Source organism: Opisthocomus hoazin, chromosome 1, assembly GCF_030867145.1.
Source record: "Opisthocomus hoazin isolate bOpiHoa1 chromosome 1, bOpiHoa1.hap1, whole genome shotgun sequence".
Classification (NCBI taxonomy): domain Eukaryota; kingdom Metazoa; phylum Chordata; class Aves; order Opisthocomiformes; family Opisthocomidae; genus Opisthocomus; species Opisthocomus hoazin.
In genome coordinates, this window is record NC_134414.1 from 69,918,960 (window position 1) to 69,940,851 (window position 21,892).

At 40.3% G+C, this 21,892-nt stretch overlaps 1 protein-coding gene across 2 annotated transcripts in view; it reads right to left on the minus strand.

Moving 5' to 3' along the window:
- COL4A1 (collagen type IV alpha 1 chain) overlaps positions 1 to 21,892 on the minus strand; it is a 129,904-nt gene that overhangs the window by 45,947 nt on the left and 62,065 nt on the right. For both annotated transcript variants that reach the window (XM_075424729.1, XM_075424739.1), the window contains 13 exons: positions 8,471 to 8,560; positions 8,336 to 8,380; positions 6,687 to 6,731; positions 6,516 to 6,578; positions 6,363 to 6,416; positions 6,193 to 6,219; positions 4,781 to 4,864; positions 4,606 to 4,668; positions 3,550 to 3,585; positions 2,965 to 3,006; positions 1,298 to 1,387; positions 660 to 695; positions 452 to 511 (listed from right to left, as the gene is read on the minus strand). In XM_075424729.1, coding sequence (XP_075280844.1) covers positions 452 to 511; positions 660 to 695; positions 1,298 to 1,387; positions 2,965 to 3,006; positions 3,550 to 3,585; positions 4,606 to 4,668; positions 4,781 to 4,864; positions 6,193 to 6,219; positions 6,363 to 6,416; positions 6,516 to 6,578; positions 6,687 to 6,731; positions 8,336 to 8,380; positions 8,471 to 8,560 — 735 coding nt within the window. The remainder of the gene's footprint in view (positions 1 to 451; positions 512 to 659; positions 696 to 1,297; positions 1,388 to 2,964; positions 3,007 to 3,549; positions 3,586 to 4,605; positions 4,669 to 4,780; positions 4,865 to 6,192; positions 6,220 to 6,362; positions 6,417 to 6,515; positions 6,579 to 6,686; positions 6,732 to 8,335; positions 8,381 to 8,470; positions 8,561 to 21,892) is intronic.

Here is a 21,892-nt window from a genome sequence, read left to right on the forward strand (position 1 = left end):
ATTTTTTCCTTCACTCCTCTTCTTTGTAAGAAATGGTACTTTTAGGCTAAGAGGGCTTATTTTGTAGACTGTACGTCAGAGTATTTGAAATAAATTCAACACGTACCATTTAGCTAAAGTGATTTCTACAGAGTGATTTTTTTTTGCTTTGCTTTTCCTTCTGTTCTGGAATGAATTAATTTTGCCTCATTTGGGGTCAATGGGAGTCTTGCTTTTGCCTTCAGCAAATGCAAGCTACTGTTGGGTGTCTTTAGTTACCTGAAAGCATGTTACATACTAATAGTATTGTATGTTATTACTACCTTGACTTGTACTTCTGTCCTACAACAAAATTTGCTTGTTTCAAATCTACCAAATTTTCTGTTTCATTAATGGTTGCTAAGTTTAATTACCTTATGGAAACAATGCAACTACTGTAATGACAGCATTGATAAAAGTTGAGCATACTTACACGTGGACCAGGCTTCCCAGGTTCACCCTTTTCTCCTTTGAAACCTGAACCTGGAAATCCCTGGAAAATACATACACGCTATATTAGTAACACTGCAAAATTTGAAAGTAAATTTGCTTTCATCAAATAGCTATAATGATATTCATGGCCATTAACATCTTCTTCACAATTTTTATAGTAATTAAAAAAAAATCTACACGATACTCACTGGGAGTCCCTGTTCACCCTTTTCACCTGGTTCACCCTAATGAAATTATAAAAAAACATAGATTAGTAAGCAAAAGCTTAACCATTATTCACTTAGGTTGTAAATAATTTAATTCTTCATGTCAAAAAAAGGACACTTAACCCTGTCCTCCAAGAATTGTGTCCAACAGTATGTTGTGCAAGAAGCAGTTCGACAAACACAAAACGTGAATCCATTAAGCTAGTTTATTATACCAGTAGACATTGCTTAGATTGCCTAATTCAATAATTGAATATTTCATTACCACTCAGATTCCATGAATGTGATTCTGTACATGAAAAGTCCAGTATAAGCTACTTAATTCAAATTTTCAGAATATATGGTGTTTACAGGACTATGCTTATCAATCCTTCTTCCTCAGAAAGTCCTCTGCTGTATGTATTACTTCTTCACGCAATTATGTGTGCATTTATGATTTTATCATATATTTTTCAAAGAAACTTCCAGAAAGACAATCAAAATTCATTCATGAAGTAAAATAGGGAGAAATTTTTGAAAAACGGCTGTAGGTGACTTTTCCTGTTTTACGTTTGTTTGCTAATTCCTACTGATCATATTTTAATGAAGCGTACAACAAGATTAATCATTTAAGGTCTCACCTTTTCTCCCCTTATGATTTCAGCCCCCTTTTCTTTCATATGTGGTGCTGGTCCTGGTGGGCCTGGAGGGCCCCTTACTCCTTGTTCTCCCTGTCAACACCAAACCCAGGATAGTCCATTGAAAACAGTACTGACACCAAGAACAAACATTACTAAGACCAATAACATCAAAGGGAACTACTACTTGCTTTTAAAAATATAGCTAAATGTTTAAAAAAAAATTCTTATTCCAGCAAAATCAGTCACAGAAAGGGTTATATACACAGTTATAGGAGACACAACTGTATAATGGCTGACAGACAGAGACTGTCCTGAAGAAAGATCTCTTAACCTCCTTTTAGGGTGAAAATGGATTAATACCAAATACAGGGAACATATTCAATTAATTATTACATTAGTACAAAAGCTTTTTAGTAGCTCCTTTAGGAGGAAAGAGGTCAGGTGCAGAAAGTTGATGCCCCAAGGAAAATGTTACTCAAAGCTTATAGTGTTCCATCAGCTTTCAATTGTTTGTAAAGGCCAACTTCACGGTGGTAACTGTGGATCATACTTTTTTAGTATGTATGTGTCAATATACATCTATAAGGAGGTGAGGTCACCACCTCATCTCCTTACATAAAGTAAAAGTACTAAGTTTTACAGTAAAACATCTCCAAAAATATGCTTCTGTCAAGCAGTAATGCGTAGCAATACCATTTATTTTTTGCTAAAGACAAACCTGAGGAGTCCAGGAAATCTCCACACACTTCTTAGGCCAACATTTTTCAAGAGATTTTATGATAACAAGTTAATCTCAACAATGCATCACGTCGTGCCTCAAAATACATAAATAAAGTGGTGCATAAAAAAAACACCACTTAAATAACATAATTTATTTATACTCTGAAAGGCCTCTGTCAATGACATTCATGAGAAGCTTTGGCAGAAGGGCTCAGACACAGCATCAATTTACCAAACAACCCATGACTGCATGCAGTTCTTGGCTCCTGAAAATGCAACATAAGGCACTTCAACCTAGACCTCTCAGTAACAGAGGTAACACAGTAAAGCTAACATGTTTTACCTCCCATTTGATGCTGGTTAAGAGAATAAATGGGATCCTGGAGCACAGCTTTTGGCTTAGTTTCATTCAAAAGTAAGCCAGTCTGTGTGCTCTGAAAACTGGTCCAGTTAAGTCAAAACACAGTGAAAGTGGACAACTAAAAGATCTGTTTCAAAAGTATACACTACCGACCCAAACTAAGGCAAATAGGCCTTCAAGAGTCCTAACACAATTAATTCTGATAATTCTGGATAGAATATTAAAACTCATCCCTCAGAACTAAACCAATTTCAAACAAAACTCATGATGAGTCCTAATACACAGAGTAAATGTTTCCATATCTGCCTACTGCAAACTAAAGTAATTAGTACTAGTCACAGCTGGAAAACAGGATAATGACCTAAATTAATGTCAGGTATAACATCACCATGAGCAAATTCTGTAACAGCTCATGAGTTCTGTTCATTTAGGTATAAGCTACAGACTTGCTCAAAGTCTTCCAAAAACTACAACGTCATCATGGTGATTTTCTCCATAGATTAATTCCAACAGTTTATTTATTTAAAACAAAGTATCAAGAATATGTTTGACAGCTGTTCTCTAGAAGTTTTCAAAAGAAGCTTACCTTTTCACCTTTGGGACCCTGAAAGCCCAAGCCCATGTAGCCCTGAAAATATAAATTACACTTTTTTAGTCAATGTTTATCAGCAGTGCATACATACACACCTATGAAGGTATTTTGCACACAGCAAAAGTAAGAGTGGATATAAAAGACAGAATATGTCTTTTAAATGTACATGTGAAACAAATATATAATTATGTCCTAGACCACCTGCTGTTTTTTTAGTCCTGCCTCACAGTAATTTGTGAAAAAAATAGAATTAAATTTATCAGATAATTTTGTTGTCAGTATGTTCTTTTTTCAACTTCTTACTGAATATTTTGACATTTTTAGATGAGTTTAAATAATCAAGAATTTTATAATTACTACTGATTTGATCAAGTGAGATAACAGATCTAAACATATTTGAAAAAAAAAACTGAAAAAGCCTTAAAAATCTCTCTTTATGATGTCCATTAAGACATAAAAATAGATCCTAACGTGTAAAAAACCCACTCCTTTAGCACCATTAGTTTCCAGATTTTGGGGGATCTGGTGTGTCAAATAAATAAATAAATAGACTCAATATTTACAAGAAAAGAGTCCTACCTTCTCGCCTGGGAGTCCTGGTGGCCCTGGAGGACCCTACAAGACAGTACATTTGAGCATATATAAGTATATAGTACACTAGGTGGAATAATGCCTTCTTCTATAAAGATAGCAAGAGTGTAAATCTTTCCATTAAACCAAGATGTAGTCTTTTCTGCTACTGTGTGTAATTCATAGGTTAGAATAAATAATAAAACCAAATAGAATCTGTCGAAGATCTCTCATCAGACCTTGTTTTGCAGTTCATAGTGTTGGACCTAATCAGCAGCTAGACAAGAGATAATAAAAAAAGTCTATGGCACTGCACTGTAAAAAAACTTTATTGCTGACTTTTTTTTTTTTGCAGTTTTGCATGCTAAATATTAGTCCTCACCCTTCTTTCACTAAGATGGTTCTTTTTCACAGCAGCAAGTGCAAATTCTGACTAATCTGTACTACCATATTCCTTTACACCACTTTCACTTTTCTTCAGAAGGGTAAGAAATATCACAGAGCTCACTTTAACAGCCAGATCACTATGTTGACTTTTATCAGCAGGAAACAACTGCTCCCTGCTAGCGCTACCTGCATCCAGTACAGGAAAAGAAGATATTCGGTATCTGTTGGATCCATCAAATCTTCAAATAGCCAAAACGCCTTCAGCACTAGCAAATACCATAATAACAGACAGCTGATGTCCCGCTTTCCACAGTACTGCTTACTGTGGCTGCCCATACGAACAACCTCCGCAAACATTTTGATTTAGATCTGGCTGCTAGGCTTGTAGTTTATTTTCTATAAATTAAGTGGGGGAAGAGGGAAAAGGAGCAATAACTATTAAAAACCCTCCCTTCAAACCTGCAAGAAGACAAGACGACTGTAGGAGCAGCTGCTATTGAAAACCTATGTTACCTAGTTATTCCTGCCATGGTAGAGTCCAGGAGGCTAAACATGAAGCCTGGAGTCACCAGTTATCTTTCCCAAATCCCAACAAACATTGGCTATACACACCTTGTAGAACTTTCCTATAATAAAGCTCTATATGTAAAGTGCAAATCACCATGAGAGGAAACTTACTGGATCTCCCGGAGGCCCCTGTGGCCCCATTGGTCCCTGAAACCCTGGAGTTCCAGGTGGACCCTATAAAAAATTAAAATGGCATAATTAACAAATGGTATTAATTTGGCAATTTCATGATACTGATATAATTTTAATTGAAGGTCACTGCTATTCAAACATCCTTTATACTTACAGGTAGTCCAGGTTGGCCAGGAAAGCCTTTATCACCTTTTAACACACTAGGAGGTAAAAGACCAATCACTTCACCTGGATCTCCCTATAATAAGAAAAGAAAAAGAATAATATTTGAACAGTGATTCAAATGCATTCAAAAACACTAATATTGAGATGAGAAGAAAGTTTGAGCCATGCAAAGTTCGGAATCATTTGGAAAACTGTCTGAAAAAGTCGCCTTCTTTTAATTCAGCTGAAACACAGCAAGCGATATTAAAAGTAAAGATCTTAAATTGCCAAATGTCCTACAAAGCCACCTGAAGAGATGTCAGTACCAAATCTTCCTCCTTACCCTGATTTCCTGTACTGTAATGGGTAATCAGACAGGTTTTCCCACCAAATCTATCACTACTACAGTGTCACGACACAATTCGAGCATGTGGCCTGGCTGCTGAGAGAAGTGGTAACCTCACAACCTCTTTTTGAGGCCGAGATCTTCAGTCTTATACCTAATTTTGACATAAAAGCCTTTTACGGTATCCTTTTTCTTCAGAATAGGAATCAACTTTGTCTTACTTTAGAAAACTATTCTGATCATTATCCACTTCTTTATGTTTCCTGTTTTGATACCAGAAGAGCTCATTTTTCTGCATTTGTATAAAGTTGCAATATTGTAAGTGATTTTATTTCAGGAGTTGTGTACCTATGTATACATGCCTAGGGAAAAACACTTGAGTACTTCAGTGTTTATAGCCTAGTTCTTCCCATGTGAGAGAAAGAGAAAAGGGCATTTCACAGCTTCAGACAGTCATATCATTACAAATCTGAGACTACATTTAGACATATTTAGCTTACAGTTCCAAATTATATCTGTTCACTTTAAAGAGCAAAAGCTCTCTATTGACATTCAGTAGTTCATTCTCCAGTTCACAAAATGCACTCAGATACCTAGTTAGTTAGTTAAATTTATTTCTTTATGAAAACTGTTTAGTATGTGTTGGATGCTTCTCATATTGTCTATATGACCTTCTTCCACAAACATTCTCTATTTGAAACTATTTAGATAAATAAAAGGTCAGTATCAAAACAAATGTTTGAACCATAAAATCCATTTAAATCTTTATACATAATTGGGTGGCCACCATACTACTTATACATAATTAATGTTATGTACTATTTTTTTCTGTTGTAATCCATGTAATACTTACACTTTTAAGACCTGCATGGAATAACACATATGTTCAATTGTTATTAACTGGAGGTCGCCCCACTGCCTTTGTTTAGTGGGACTGCAGAACAGAGTACAACATGAAACATGCCAGTACAATTTTTCAGTCCTTCAGCAGGGACTGCTAGTGTTAGAGGGTGTAGAGTTCATGCTAATTTTTATTGTTAGAAGCTGGATATGGAGACACTTCAAGTAAAATGTACCTTCATTCCAGGAGGTCCTGGCGGTCCCTGTGAAAAAAGACGTATTTGATGTTATTTTTCCTCAGTATTGCATATTTTACATTTTATACTCCATAATTTCATATAGTTATATTTGCATTTCAAGAATCAGCCTTGAAACAAGTGAATCAAGCATGAAAGAATCTACTTACTATGCTCCCAGTCAGCCCTGGTAAACCTGGGGGACCAACTGGACCTCTTTCACCCTAAAGGGAACAGAGAAAATAGTTTTGTTTAGGAAACATATGTTTGAGGGAAGTTTATTTAGACACAGAGATGGTGTCATAAACATATGTAAATGTCACCTTTGTGCCATTACATCCTGGAATGCCAGGTGGACCAGGAGGGCCATCTTGTCCAGGAATGCCCTACATGAAAATAAAGTAAAAAATTGGCAATATTAGCAATAATCCAGGTCAGATGCCACAACTAAAACTTTCACGTTCATTGTAAAAATACATAGACTTCATACGTACAGGAAGGCCTGGGTTTCCTGGAAAGCCTGATGCTCCTGGGGGGCCCTGCAATCAACAGAAACATATTGAACTGGGGAAACTGAAATGGCAAACCCACAAAACGGCAACGACAAGTTGCAGCCGGAGTTGCATCTCCAGTGGGGACAGTCAAAAATGAAGTAACACTTTCTTCTAAACTTCTCTGACAAAATAACTCTGATCTTGAAAACCTCTCAGATATGGTATCTTAGTGATTGGTAACTGAAAGCAATGTTTTATATTTACTTAGCTTTTTAAGCAGCAATGTGCATTACCTTCAACAGGAACTGTACCAGAGCTTTACGCACAGGTAAAAAGGAATGCAGAGGCTCTGTCTTCTCACAACCATCATTCCCATGAAATTTACTGCAGGCACCTCTTCACAGAAGAGGATGGTAACACACCATAAAATTGCTTCTCCATCTGTCATGATCCACATCATTGTATCAAGTTCATCTTTATCATAAAAAAAAAAAACCTACTGGGTTGAAATAACTCTTTTTCCTTGAACAGCTTTCTAGTGTAATGGATCAGGAGTTTGACTTGGCACATCATTTTCATCCTATCAGCTTATTTATTCATGCAGTATTTCCTAATACATGTGTTGTGAAGCAGAAAAGATGTATTGGACTCCTGTACTTCAGACAGTATATTTGCATCTCCCAAAACTTTATCATTGCTAATATACAGTCTACTTGCACTGTAGCATACAAACACATTTGCCAGCAGATGCCAATTTACATTAATGCTCAGGATACCCCAGGGCATCGTGAACATCACAGACTGAAATGAGGATTTCTTGATCTAGCAGAATATCCTCTGTAATGGCTCAGAAACTGCAGTCGATTCAGTAAATTCTATGTGCCTCAGCAACTGCAGGCAAATGGGAACAAAACTGAGACAGTATTTTGAAAATCTGTGGACAAGGACATAGCTGAAAATGTGTGTATCATTACTGGTCAAGTTATTCAAATTCTCTTTCATCATTACATTACATTACAAAATGTGAAAATGCTCTGAATGAGCTTGGCACCTCACAACGCCCCAAGAGACATGGCTCTGGCTAATATAATGTGCTAAAAGAAGTGTCATATAAGTGTCACATTAAACAGAAATGACAAGAGGAAGGTTACAGGCATATTCAGAGCCTCTTCTAGCAAAGTCGAGAGATCTTTGTCCCTGGCTTTAACTCAGCTCTGCACCCGGCACACATTTTTAACATGAATGTGCTCATGGGTGTGTCAGCGTCTCTGCTGGAGTGCTTCAGAGAGGTTAGACAGCAAACATAAAGGAGAATTTTGCATGAGGTAATAAGGTTAGTTCATATTCAAGCTGGAAAAAGCCTCTTGGTATGTCAGAAAGATATCAAAGGCATATTAAAACCAGTGCTGTTGATGCAGTGGTAAATACCAGGTGAAAATGCAAATAGACAAAGGCACTGACTGCCCAATGGAGAAAGAACTTCAAAGGCAAAAGCAAGAATTTTGAAATTATTGTGCAACACAAGGTGATGCCATTGATTAACACAAAGAAGAGACTAACCCAGTCTTGCACTTGAAGGCAGCCCTGGAGAGTCAAAGACATATAAACCCATAGACATCAGAACTGCAAAAAAGTAAGTTAGAACTCACTCTTGTTCCCTTTGTTCCTGGCAGTCCTGGTTCTCCAGTATCACCCTGCAAAGAAAACGAGACAGCTTTGTCTTTCCTACAGACAACAACTTAGGGAAATCTGAGTGTTTTAAATCTTAAAGTTTATGTTCTTACCTTAAGCCCTGGTGGCCCAGGGGGACCTTCAGGTCCTTGCATTCCAGGAAACCCAATCACACCCTGTAGTCCCGGCAAGCCTCTTTCTCCCTGTGGAAGAAGAAAACTCCTTAGCAACTAAACAGCTGAACTGCTGCTTCTAGCAACCCACATGTCCCCCGCTTCTGTGTTCCAGAAACCTGTTAGGTGGCAAGAAGCTACACATGACAGCAAACACTTCATGTTGGTTATTTGAAAGAAGGACTTTTATAAACAAAGAAATATTTCTGGTTCAGTAATAGGTTGGCAGAGGTTGAGTGCGGTGTAATAGAAAAGTATTTTTTGACTTTGAACCAAAACCTTTTTTCTGTCTCCCTCAACAGCACTGTTAATGCATGTTTATACCCCTGGGATCAGGAAGGCCACTTTCCCTCTAGGAAAACCTATCTGCATTCCTACAGAGATCCGCTAAATCCTAGTAGAAAATCCAGCACCCCAAATCAGCAATTAAAGTTCTGAAAACCGCAAATATCACTGTTCTGTCACTACTTTTCTTGTATATCATCCATAACAGCATATTTTTGAGACAGGCTTGTCACTTAACCTTGAATTTCAGGGTGGCTCAGAGACAGAGTGCTTCGAGATACAGGATCTTCCCAAGAAGTCGAACTCACAGATTGTATGTGTCATCCTTCAGGTTCTTCTTTAATGCTGTACGGGACTTCTGTGTTTTCTGTGCTGTCCCTCTCCCTACAACCCTAAACGTATTTAAATTGGATAAATCTAGAGGCAGAAAATCCATCTACATTCTAGATCAATATTGCAGCTATTACACATTCACTACATTTGGACTCCCAGTGAAACCAAGAGAAGCACTGTCTGAATAAAGGCTACAAAATCTACACATACTGGAGAGTGAAAAAAAAATTATGCGTGTCAAAGTCTGAAAACAGCAAATAAAGCAAATCAAAAGCTGAACGTTCCATGCAGAAAGTAACCAGAGTTGTCCTTTCAAAGTGTGGTGTAAAAAAGGGAGAAACACTTCATATTGTCCAAAAAATGTGGGAATATTGGATGAATACAACATTAGCGAGCAACTGCAAAAAGGAAAAGGTATACAAGTTTGGACAACAGCTACAAAACATGGCACCTGTTTTAGAACCTCAAAACACAGACCAATTTTCAAAGCATACCAACAAGAAAATAAAATCAACAAGGTTCAAACACACAAAAGGAAGCTATGCAAAGACAAAGGTTTAAGTATTTTCAGCAAAACAGTGAGAAATCGGATTTTATCATGGTGAACAGCAAGAAACTTTTCTCCTGTTGGCTCAGGAGAAAGATTCCCAACAATACGCTGCTAACTTGCAGGGGTCATCTGAGGACTGAGCACACAAGAGCAGAACATCCGAGTCTTGGAGAGCTCACTCTTCAAGCAGGTGTAACAGGCATCTTGCAAAGAAAAGGTTAGGATATGCAGGCAGAGGAGAGGAGAGGAGAAAACTACAGCGGAGATGATAAGAACATGAGAAAGTGAAATAAAAATAACACTAATTTATTAAAATTTCCTGCCAGGAAAAACTCTACTGCTGCTTCTCTTCTCCTTCCTCCCACAAAAATATTTTTTTCAATAAAAAGCTACTTTCTGAGGCAAACAATCAGTTTTTCGTTGAAATGCCAAAATGGCATGAGCTCCCCTATTTACCCTCCAGTATTCTTCGCCATGGCTTGAGAATAAAGATTGCTACTAACCCAAATCTGAGGCCATGTGTTAGACCACAAAACAGCAAAACAAAGCAAACAGCAGAACAGCTGAAGAAATATATTTCTAGGTCAGCTGTAAGAGATACAAAGTCCAAGTTCTAAAGTAACTAAAACTGTTTTGAAAAATATTTTAAGGAAGAATGTGTCAGGATCAAGGCCTCTTAATAAATGTTGAAGTAATTAAAAATCTGAAGGCTATCTGAAATGTTAAACAAATTACTGAGGTTCTAAAACCCACACTTTGGCTGGCTAATTGGCACTGCAGAAACAAGCGTATTTCTACAAAATCAGATATTGTGTCACTTCAGACCAGGATTTCACACTGAACCGTGGGCACTTGCTCTCACAACCTGCTGGGAGATGGACTAAGGAGGGAGAAGGCACTCAAGCACTTAGAACAGGGTTTTCCGTTGTTGAAGGAAAGCACAACATGTGCAAATGAGAAGAAAACAAGGTTATTCTGACACCCATGGAAAAATGTGAAGTCATGTGAAACACAACCAACACTTTCTGCACTCAGGAGTTCTGTCCCTCTGAGGATTTCAACACGTTTTGACCCACTGCACCCTGCAACACAGGGAAATAGTCTTTCCTCCATTCTTAAGGAAAGATAAAACTGAGGTTTACAGATCAGATTTTCACTTAGTCTAAGGCTCCCTTAAGGCTATTCTGGCACTGTAAAAGGGCCTTAACATGCCTGTAAATCACTCACTAAGGTAATGACCACTTCAGCTTGCCAAGGAGGTTCACTCAAGGCTTGAAATAAATAAAAACCTGGGATTCCAAGGCAGCTATAGTAATTTCTTTCAAGGCCGTCTTCATTCTCCCAGGCTGCCCTGTCTGACGGGTAAAACACAGTTGCAAGAGCAGAGCCGAGACAGTATTGAGTTAGGTTTCCCTGCAAACATTTTATTTCACTGAGACAAACTGTTAAGCCAATCAGAAAAATAACTGGCTATTTGTCCAGGACTCCTGAACATCCAGTCAAGCTACTGGATGTCCCGAGGCCTGGAGAGCCTAACTGCTGAGCATGTGGACTGTCTCAAATACCGCAGACTCACGCTTTCTCATACTGGAACTGAGCTCATCTTTTTGCCTGTGATCTGCCAGAGGGAAGTAAGGAAATATAAAGCGACCACATGTGTGAGAGCCGCCGGATCCCTCTCTGCATGCAACCTGCCACCTCGGCCACTTCTTCTAACAGGAGAGCATGGACTTACACACTGCTTACCTCTCCCTCTACTCTGCCTTCCCATTTGACTTTACTGCAAAGTAAGTTTGGGGTAAGTAGTTCAAAGTAAGTATTGGGTAAGTAGCCCAAACTTCTGCAGTCTCAGGCTACACAGCTAATAGGACTTTACTCCTCCATGCCATCCACGGAAACTCAGAGAAGTTAGGACAACCTGTTCCACCAAGACCCAGTAACAGACCTAGGGATGTCTCCTGGGTTCCAGTCCCTTTCTTTAGTCCAGGTAACAGACTGCCTCTTTATATAACAGTTTTAGAAAAATAGTGTGCCAAAACTTGTAACGGAAGAAGCAGCACTAATGAACAAAAGTCTTACTTCAGTACTCCTGCTCCAGTTAGTACCAACTTCCACCATGAGACCTTTTTTTGGCATCAGTGAAACTACACTAAATTACAGTAAAATTCTACCAGTCTCAAAGTATCTACACTGAACAAGAGAGTACAGAGACTCTACCATCTAGAAGCTGTCAAGTCATGTGAATGCAGAGCTCCATGTGTCCTAACGGCACTGGGTAGATTAGCCTGCAGAGATCACCGGGGTAGCAAGATTTGTACCACTGCTTTCCTACCCAAAGTGGCTTATTTGGAACTTCAAGCTCAGAGGAAGCCATTGCTCATTATGCTGTGCAGTACAGCCATAAGCATGTCCTGAAGATGCCTTGCATTGCAAGGAAATACTTGAGCAGCATCCTTTCCCCACTTGCCTGCCCAGTTCCTTTCTTCACTCAGTGTTCCAGTCAGTGTTTGCACTACATTTATGCTGCACCTCATTAACTATCCACACTACATCAACTGGCAAGCACCAGATCACCGCTGCTACCCCACTTATTTTTCACTCAGCGCTGAGATTTCTAGCTGCGATGCATGAAGAGCATGAGACTCTTGACTGCAAGGGCTATGTATTGTTCAAGTTCCAATATTCACAGCTGCAAAATCTTGGCAAGTAATACTGAAAGAGCTTCTGCTTCTTACAAATCAATTCATGAGACTCAAAAATTAAAACAGATGTAACCAAGTCATCTGTACCTCTGCTGATTCAATGCAAACTGTCAGAAAGCACAAAGGAGAATTCATTACTCAGCTCACAAAAATGAACATTCTGCCACTTGGCTGCTGAAAATGCGAAGGTGCTACGTAAAAAGACAGCAAGTGCTCAGTCGCTGTTGCACTCATAAGTAAGATGCCTGTATTAGCGCAGCTTTTGTGAAATGCATGCAAATGCCTTTGCATTAGAAAGTTCAAATTAGCAGCAACTGAATGGACTTCTAAACAGAGGTGAACCTGTTAAGAGCGTAACTGCAGGGGCTGATAGTTTTTCTGGCATCTACTCTTCCAAATTAACCATGAAATGCTGTTTGACACATGGAACAACTGCAGATTGCTAAGCCAGAGAGTCACATGAAGTAAGTAGTTTCAGAAGATTCAGCTGTAATAAATTAAGTGCTGAGGGGGAGGAAAAAATCACCCCCCCATTATAAATTATTTCCCCTATTATTTTGTCTAGGGACTGCCAGACTGGGAGATCTTAGACTCGAGAAACTGGTAACATGGATATAAATCAACTGTTTCCAGAAGTGCGGGCTTACAGGGTGTCTGGGCCCATATGAATATAATATTCTCAGGCTCTTCAGAGACTCAGGCACATGGTGAAAAACAATGTGCAGATCTTCCCAAACCCATTTGAAGGATGCTTCATTTGCCTCTGCCAGGACTCGCCCTGCAGCTGAGACGGCAGGACAGACACGTGCCTGACCTTCAGCCGAAAAGTCAAAAAACTCACTCTTAGGGAGAGATGTCAAAAGGCAGCTGAGCTGATCTACCCAGCAAAGGTGGCTCTTCTCTTCTTTCTTTTAAAGGGCTGGTGCCGCCTCACCCTTTTCTACACCAGCTGGTATGATTCCCCAGGCCTCCACTGCACCAGTTCAGCTCACTAAATGTACTCACTTCTTCTTTAGCGAGTGAGCTTGCTCTGGCCTCAGTGAGCTGAGGAGCTCATCAGGTGGCCAGGCGCCTGCCAAAACCGACGTGGGGAGCACACAGCAATGCAGGACGCAGGGCGGAAAGGCAGTGAGAGCAGCTTCTCACACCAGCGCAGTGGGGTTTGCTGGAGTTCCTCCACCGGCGCTCCTCAGCTGTGCCGTCGTGCAAGCGGAACTGAGCTGGGAGCCAACAAATGCTTGACCTCACTGGAGAAGCCGTCTTCAAATCAGTGTTGGTGCTGACTCCAGTGTCGTTACAAGCTCAGACTTTCACAAATCCACATGCTTGCTTCTTCCCAAAAACTAATGTGCATTGAACTGAAACACCATCAAGGGCATGTGCGGCAAAGCAATCCAACCGCTTCAAGATGAAAATAGAGGATGTAGTTTCCAAAAGGAGAGAAACAGCACCTAACAATTCAGCATTCTTTGCTATTTTTCTCTTACACTCAGTCTGATTTTACAAAGTCTCAAACGTTGCTTTTGAAAGAGATTAGTTTGAGGCCTAGGTGCAACCGTTAACAAGAAAATCCATCATCCAAAACATTCATCACACCTTGATGCTGCAACATGACCTTGTAAAACCTACAGCAATGCCCAACAGTCTTGCAGTGCCCTAGACGGTTTCTACCCAGGCTATTCAAAGCCACTTGAGAGGTGAATGCAGGGTCTGTATCTGTTCCTTCAGCCGATGTCAGTGTGACAACTCAGGTGAACCAGCTTTGCGGCGTTAGACCAGTAATTGGGCTGCAGAGTGGGAAACGCTACGGCGCGATCGGAGTAGCACTCGCAAGTCACTGTGCTTCCCTGCACACTCTTTTAAACACGTGTTACAGACTGGTAATTGGCTCCGTGTCATATTAGTGAAGAAATGGAGCTGGAGAATAGGCAATTCTTTATTAAAGGAGTAATTTTACCCACCAGAGGGAGCGCTGGCCCTGAATATCTTTCAGGATTAAAATAAACATGTACAATACACGCCATCTGTTTGTCCTCAGCTGCACTTACCATTTTCAGTATTTTATTGAAAGTGTGAAGTGGATATCAGTCAAACAGACTTATTGCTATATGCTCACAGGGCGGGCGTCCTCAAATGCACTAAGGATGCTTAACATTATAAAATTCCCACTACACATTCTTCAGCGCTGGAATCTATCTGTGCTATAGCTATACAACTCTGGAGCCACACAAGTAATGAGTAATTAATTACACAAACATAACTGTGAAGACAAGCAAAGAATCCGTGTAGGAGCTCTGTAAAGATCTTGGCTCACCCAGAAGTTTTGGGGCTGACCCCTGACAGGATGCAGAATGGAAGAGGGGGTCAAGGGGGAAGGGCGGGGGAGAGTCAGCAAAATCTGGATTCTTGCACTGCCGGGAAGCATCTCAGAAAGCTCACTCACGTGGAAACAGGAGTATAGCATTTTTGGAGTGACTAACAGAAAGAGCAGCCATGACAGTTTTACATCACTGGCACAGCACCACAGTCAGGCTGGCTGTGGTCTGGATGAGTCCCCTGCGCATTACCAGGGCCACTCTAGGTTACATGCAGACACACATCGACAAAGAGCTACCCCAACAGCTACCGGGGAACAGCTCTCCCCAGGCGTGCACTCTCTGCCACGGCGCTAGTTCTGCCGTCCCCTTCTCCCTTCGCTTACTCCCCATGACCTTCCCCTGTGGGACTCCTTCAGTCCTGCCGTTAAACCAGCTCTCAGGCTGCACTGCGAGGAGGGAACGCTGCAAAAGCCAGCGCCACACAGGTTCATATAGCTAGTGGCAGAAGCTGCACTCTGATCACCAAAGGACAGCATCTCCCTCCGCTCTGGTTTTTCGTTCCCTGCAAGGATTGCTCTTCCTACTACGAAAGGATCCGTTCCCAAGCCTCATGAATTTACAACACCGGGGGACCTGTGCAGTTTGATACAAAATGAACTCAAACCTCCAACAGCGAATCCATCCGTACAAACATTTAATTAGAGAGCTGTTCAGGTTTACGGTTCAGAGACTGAGCCTGCGCCTCTGCCTCCCAAATATGACAGAATGCTTAGACTGAAAGCATATTTCAGTGTCGCCTCATGGCTGCACACAGCATTCCTCAGGAAGCTGCTAAGTGCTTCCCAGGAGTATAAAAATAGAAATAACCATCTTTGATTATCCTTTTCTCTACGTATCAGTATGTATGTGCTTAGTTGGTGTGCAAGTAAGTGGGTGGATACACAGTGTGTCTGAATCTGATTTAGAAGCTGAGTAAGAAGTCAAACAAGCTGACTGAAGTAAAATTAACACCCAAAAGTCAGTCATGGCTACAGACTCAGCCTCCATTTAATTAGTGTCCAGCGACTGCCAGCCTATCAGCATCGTACAATTTCACCTAAGTCAGCTATAAGTAATGGCCCCTCTCTAAATAATCTACCAAATCTTCTTTATGTAATTCCTCTTCTTGCTCACATGGTAGCTATTCCCCAATTTCCAACTGCTGTACCCAGTCTTTTCAACTGAGGTGCCCAAATTTCACTTTTTAGGAATTCTTGAGCCATAAACACTCTTTAACTTGAGCTCTCAGTGTTTCCTTGTGTTTGTGAGTCTTTGGCCAATGTACTTCTTGTGTGATATTTTACTCCGGTGTAGATAAATGGTACAGAACCAGAAGTAGGTAGGATGCTAAGGAGGAACATATTTGTACTTGCAGCAAACTATTATTTAGAAGCTTTGCTTGTTTTGCCTCCATTAAGACAAAAAAAAAAAAAAAGAAAAAAAAGTCACTGAAGTTTAGTGGGGCACATACACCTTTCAGTCACTCACAAAAAATAACATGCAAGACCCCTAGTTTGAACGTTTTCTAAGCCAGGAGTACTCTCCCTCAAAGCATGATTGAGGGCATGTGTATGGACAGGAATATGGAGACAAGACTTAACAGTAAGCAGAAGCCAACAGACAGCAAGTGAACTTTATTTTCCAGCTGTGGAAGTCTGCCTGCACAAAGCTTGGCACCAAGGTATGTGGTTCATTCTCTTCATGTTTAAACTTTTCTTGATTTTTTTTTTTTTAAAAAAAAACAACCCACAGAGCTCAGCTCAGGATGTTGGAGGAAGTCACATAAAACTTTTACCAAAGGTGTGCACGGTCTATTTCCAAACTTCTCCCCCCCATCAGACATGGGTCAAGGATCCTCCTCCCATCAGTTAGAGCCACTCTGGGGAATAGAAGAACCTCAAAGAACCACAAGGGAAAAGGACATTTGAAGGACAAATACATTTGCACCATAAAAAAAAAGGAAATTCTATCACCTGGACACAGGTTGAATCAAAAGGGTGCTATATTTCCCACCCCTTCTAATCATCTGTTCAACTCATTAGGTCTGAGTAACTCTTCCTTTGTTTTATTGCACATTGTGTTAAATCACTTCCAGTGTTGAAGGTACAAGAATATAAGGGGTAAAAATGCTCCACGCCCTTCCTTCTTCATTAGTGAAAATTATTTAGCATTTGTTTGCATTTGGCATTGTTTGAAGGCTCACATTTAAAGATGAAACAGCAGAAAAACAAAAGGCCTTGAACTTCTCGGTTTTTTTAAATTTATTTTTGTTCAGATCCTAGACCTGGAATGAAATGTGACGTTGCATGCAAGTTTTATTCTCTTGCCAAAGGTTTGTCATGGACATATTTACAGAAAATAATCTCTTCCATAAATAGTAAAAACATGGGCAGCTGGTCCTAGGCAGCGCAGACTGCAATAAAGTTCTCATAATGAAGTGCTCATATCTTAAAGAGTACATGACAGACAGTACTGTTCTAGACAGTGCTATTCTAGCTGCATTTCTTGGGTTAGATTTAAAATGGCATTTCTAAAATTCTAAACACTTTGAAAGTTGCGTATCTTTCCACAAAAGCTAGAGGAAATATTCTGGCTTCTGACTTACTATCATGAAAATAGCACAAGGCAGATAGCATTGTGCCTCAAAAGCGTAAATCAGTGTTTCTTCAGTTTAATCTCTAGAGTCTCTTGACTCAACCAGATCCTTTGGAGAACAGGCACTACAATACAATTTTTTTGTCCTGCCTCCAGGGTTGTTCAGCCTATATCAATTGTGGTAATAAAGATGCAATAATCCTGAAAAATAATGAAAACCATTTTTTTCCTTATTTTGATACTGTGGAGGATACCAGCACCATTACTTGTCAGTGAATGCCAACTAGAAGTTGATGGTATACAGCTTAGCAGGTGTCTTTAACGTTTTCTTTTTGACAAAAAGAAAAAAAAAAGGCAGCAAAGTTGTGTGAAGGGGCCTGTCAGGACAGACAGATGGAGTCTGTGATGCCCGACTGGCACCCAGAGCAGCCCCGGGAAGCAGCACAGTCCCGGGCTGTGGGAGTCCCATGGAAGGGACGGCCCTTCCCTGCCGTCGCCGCTTAGCCCCCCTGCCCCTCCTGCAAGCTGCCTGTGCCCCGGAACAGGCAGGGTGTGAAGGCAGTTTTACTGTCAAGGGTTTGTACTTTGCCTACCTCTGGAGAGTTTCACTTTTCCAAGCACTATCCTCTTCCTTTTTTTCTGAGATAAACAGTGTCCCTCAGTTCCCTTGCCTTGGCACAGATCTAAATTAATTGCATCTAATACCTAGAACTCCTAATGAGATCCCTTTGGAGGAGTTTTAGGAGGCTGCATGTGCCCTCGCTGCATTTCCAGCTTCCACCTCCACATTTTCAGACAGAAATGACGTTTGAGTTGAAGATCCTTAATGGCATCCACAACTCACAGATCTCGTTTAAGGTGGTGCATACAGCCAGCAGCAGCACCGGCTTCTCTGTTCATTGCTCCACTGTGTGGGCCGTCGGTATTCTTCTTTTTTTCACCTAAGTCGTGACGCTGGAGTCACAGGGCACTTCAGACTGCCCCTCTCCATAGCAGAGTCCCTCCTCTCCGCTGCCACTGCTTAAACCCATTCGTTCTGCAGTTCTGCAGCATCCTTCAGTCTTTGCTTGGCAGTCGAGCAAAATGTTCTAACAAAAGTAAGGGTCACCAAAACCCCCCCAAAGCTCTGAGTATTCTGCTAACCAGCCACAAAATACTTCTGTTGCACCAGTTTACAGCCAGTAACCGTGTCAAACGAGAGAAGAGTGAGAGGACATCCGATTCGACGCCAGTGTCTGGGTTCGCTCCCTCACTCAACTCAGTATCTTACTTTAACTGTGCACACTGATCTTTGACACAAGCCTTGGTGAGAATTATTTTTGTTGGCGTATCAAAACATTCAGAAATGTTCCAGCTGAACTTCAGTGCAAGCTGTCACACACTTTCTTCAAGAGCTACAGAATTCATGGGTAGGTTTTGCCATTCTAGTTACCCTTAAATATTTTAAGGGATAGAAATATGATTTTTCAGACAAGTCTAAAAGTTGCTTTTCCCTTGACTTTACCTTAATTTTGCTTATTTTCTGTTGTTAAAGATATTATAGGAGAAGATTTTACCTCTTACTGAAAGCTAATAATTATTTTCATCATTTAGGTTAACTTCCTTTGCTGTTTTGTCTGTAACTCAATTTACTTACTGTTCTGTAAAACCTTCTCAGGTGTTATACTTACCTGAAAGGAAATGTAAATCCTTTTTAACATCTCTTAAAAAAGCTTTCTCAGCTATTCTTGCTCCTTCTGTGATACTAAGCTTCTTTCTTGGCTAAACTAAAGAGGTTCTCCAGCTGGTTAGGAACTTGCTTGCCTGATAAAGTACTCCACTATCACCTTTTTAGCAGCTACTTCAGATTTCCTCTTTGAAAATCCTCCTTTCATGCTGCTTCATACCATGCTGTCTCCTTCCAGGCATATATGGTTACAAGTTTTGCTATTGCTTCTGCTGCAAATGTTTTGAGAATTTTGTATGAAATTTGGCTTTTTACCCTTTCTTAAAGAAATTCAAACTTTAAGAGAACTCAGATCTGCTTTTCTGCAAATGAACATCATATGGCTGGGTGTTTTCAATGACTAACGTAAGTTATAACCACTCACTGAAAATGTAGGTCTAAAATCTGAAATAGGAGGTAGCTGAGCAAAGAGAATCAAACAACTACCTACCACTAGTATGACAAAAAAAAACCCCAAAACAAACCCCCCAACCACTTTTTGCTCTTGGCTAGAAAGACTAGGAAGTGACTTAAGGAGATTAGCATATTACTGTGGTTCCCTAGCAATAATTCTATATGCTCAGGTTGCTTCTTGTTAATACTGCTACAGAGAAAATGTAGGCAGAGATTGACTATCAAGTGCATCAAGTATTAAATTCTTGTGTAGGAACTGATGTATCACCGAACCATCAGTTACAATGGCTGGCTTGGTCTGAGATCCCCAGCAAGGACAGTATAAATTGAATGCCAGAATGATTTAAAGAAGCCTGGGGGGTAAACCACAAAATGTAGCTACTGCTGTATCCCGGACATTTGCTGTCCTAGACCCGTAATCTACACCCACAAAACCCTGTCTGCATCATAGAGTATTTGTGGGTAGGCATACGAACATACAGAAAGCCGAAGCAGACTGCAGGGGCTGTCACATACATGACCAGATACTAAAATGCTGCAACCCAGGGCATAAGCTTTATAATCACTGTGTAGTCAGTAGACACTGGAAGCGTGACTCTGTTTGCATGGACAAAATTTTAAATTTGGGAAGATTCCAAACTATGCATGGGCATTGCACAGGCACTGGGCGTCCCCGCTTTCTGGCATGCAGATATCAGAGAACTGGAAAGTCTTATAGGTCTTTTCTCATCTTACTTTGACCTCACATTTGGGAAAACTTAGTGACTGCATTGGAGGCTTACATGCTTCAGATCACAGTAAGGCCCTGTAATTCTTTGAGAATACATCATGAAGACATACACTAACAGCAGCTGTACAAATGTAAAATCAAAATCTGTGGGGCTAGACAGCACGTTATGTTCCATGATGAAATGCATCAGATTATTAGTCCAACACCTTTACAAGCAAAGATATACATCCAGCAACAGCTGCTTAAAAGGTCGTATTATGCCAACTGAAATACTAATGTGTGAAAACCTTCAGAAGCCAGCTCTGAAAACTAAATACGAGCATACCCCTTCACACAGTATTACTGAGATATCTGCTTCTATAGCACTCTTTCCTTAGAGATAAATTCATCAGTGTAATCCAGTAGCTTGTGTTAATCAAAGATAGGTACCCTACTGAGTGCAAAAATACATCTTAATATAGAAACGCTGCCAGACACATTTGCTTCCATTTGGACAAATGGGACAAATTGTTCCAATGACTATTTCAAATCAAGAAAAGCTGATGGCTTCAGATACCACTTGGCAGTTGGTCTGCCAGTTGACGAAAATGTAGAAAGCTTTCAATACTCAGCATATCATACTCAGTATTATTCAGTGTCTTTTGATATCTTGTTCTTTTCAAGAATAGCAGCTTTGTTGGTGTGCTCTCTTTATGAAATATGGATGTTCTTTTTCCCTGATTTGAATTAAAAGGATTATTTTACTCTGAGTGACATAAAGAAAAGGTAAATCAATAAAAATACACTACTGTCACTGCAGAATTGACACAAGCATTCTGACAATGGCCTGATTTTCGAAACTATTTATGAACCACAAGTCTTCTTGAAGAGTATCGGAACTGCAGCTGATCAGTATCTTTGCTTATTTTATTACAGTCTTCTGATTTCTCTCTTTCAGAAATGATTTCACGTTATCAGCCCTTTCCAGACTGCAAACACAATCTTTCCTCCCACATTGCTCATCACCCCTCTTGACAACTTTATGTCCCTCTCTGGGATAGACAATGTAGCTGTGCTCTCCTTGGTGTCCTCAGTGCACAGTCTTTCCAACTCAGGCACGAGCAGCTGCTATACATGAGCTAAGTTTCCACAGCAGCCACTTCATAGAAACACTGAGCAAAACTATGGAAGAACTGATTAAAATCAAATAGTAAACACTGACATGAAATAGTGCCAGTGGAAAGTGTAAAAACCAACGCTCTTGATAAATAAAGTCTTGATGTTTCTCATACAGGTTGAACATGAAAAGCACAGATCTAGTGCTTAGTGTTTGTTCCCCTAGAGGAACTGGCACGTTGCCCTCTGCTATATTGTAAAGGAAACTCAGAAGTACTTAAAAGTGATTTTCCCACCAGTTGCTGCTGCTTCTCTTCAACAAGGGGTTTTATACCGTTTTAACTCATCAATACCACAAACATTTTGATACCTAAAATGATAGGTAAAGCCTTGAAGGCCCTCCCAGTCTGGTAAAGCTTAAAAAAAACAGACCAAGACAAAACAAATCTACAGGGACACAGTCAACTGGAACAGTCAACTCTTCATCACTCAGACAAAATGGAGAAGAACAATCACCCGCAGACAGCAAAACCATGTATGACTTTTAAGACTGTATGAGTGCACAGGAGAGCAAAGACTGCTCACTGCTCCTGTTT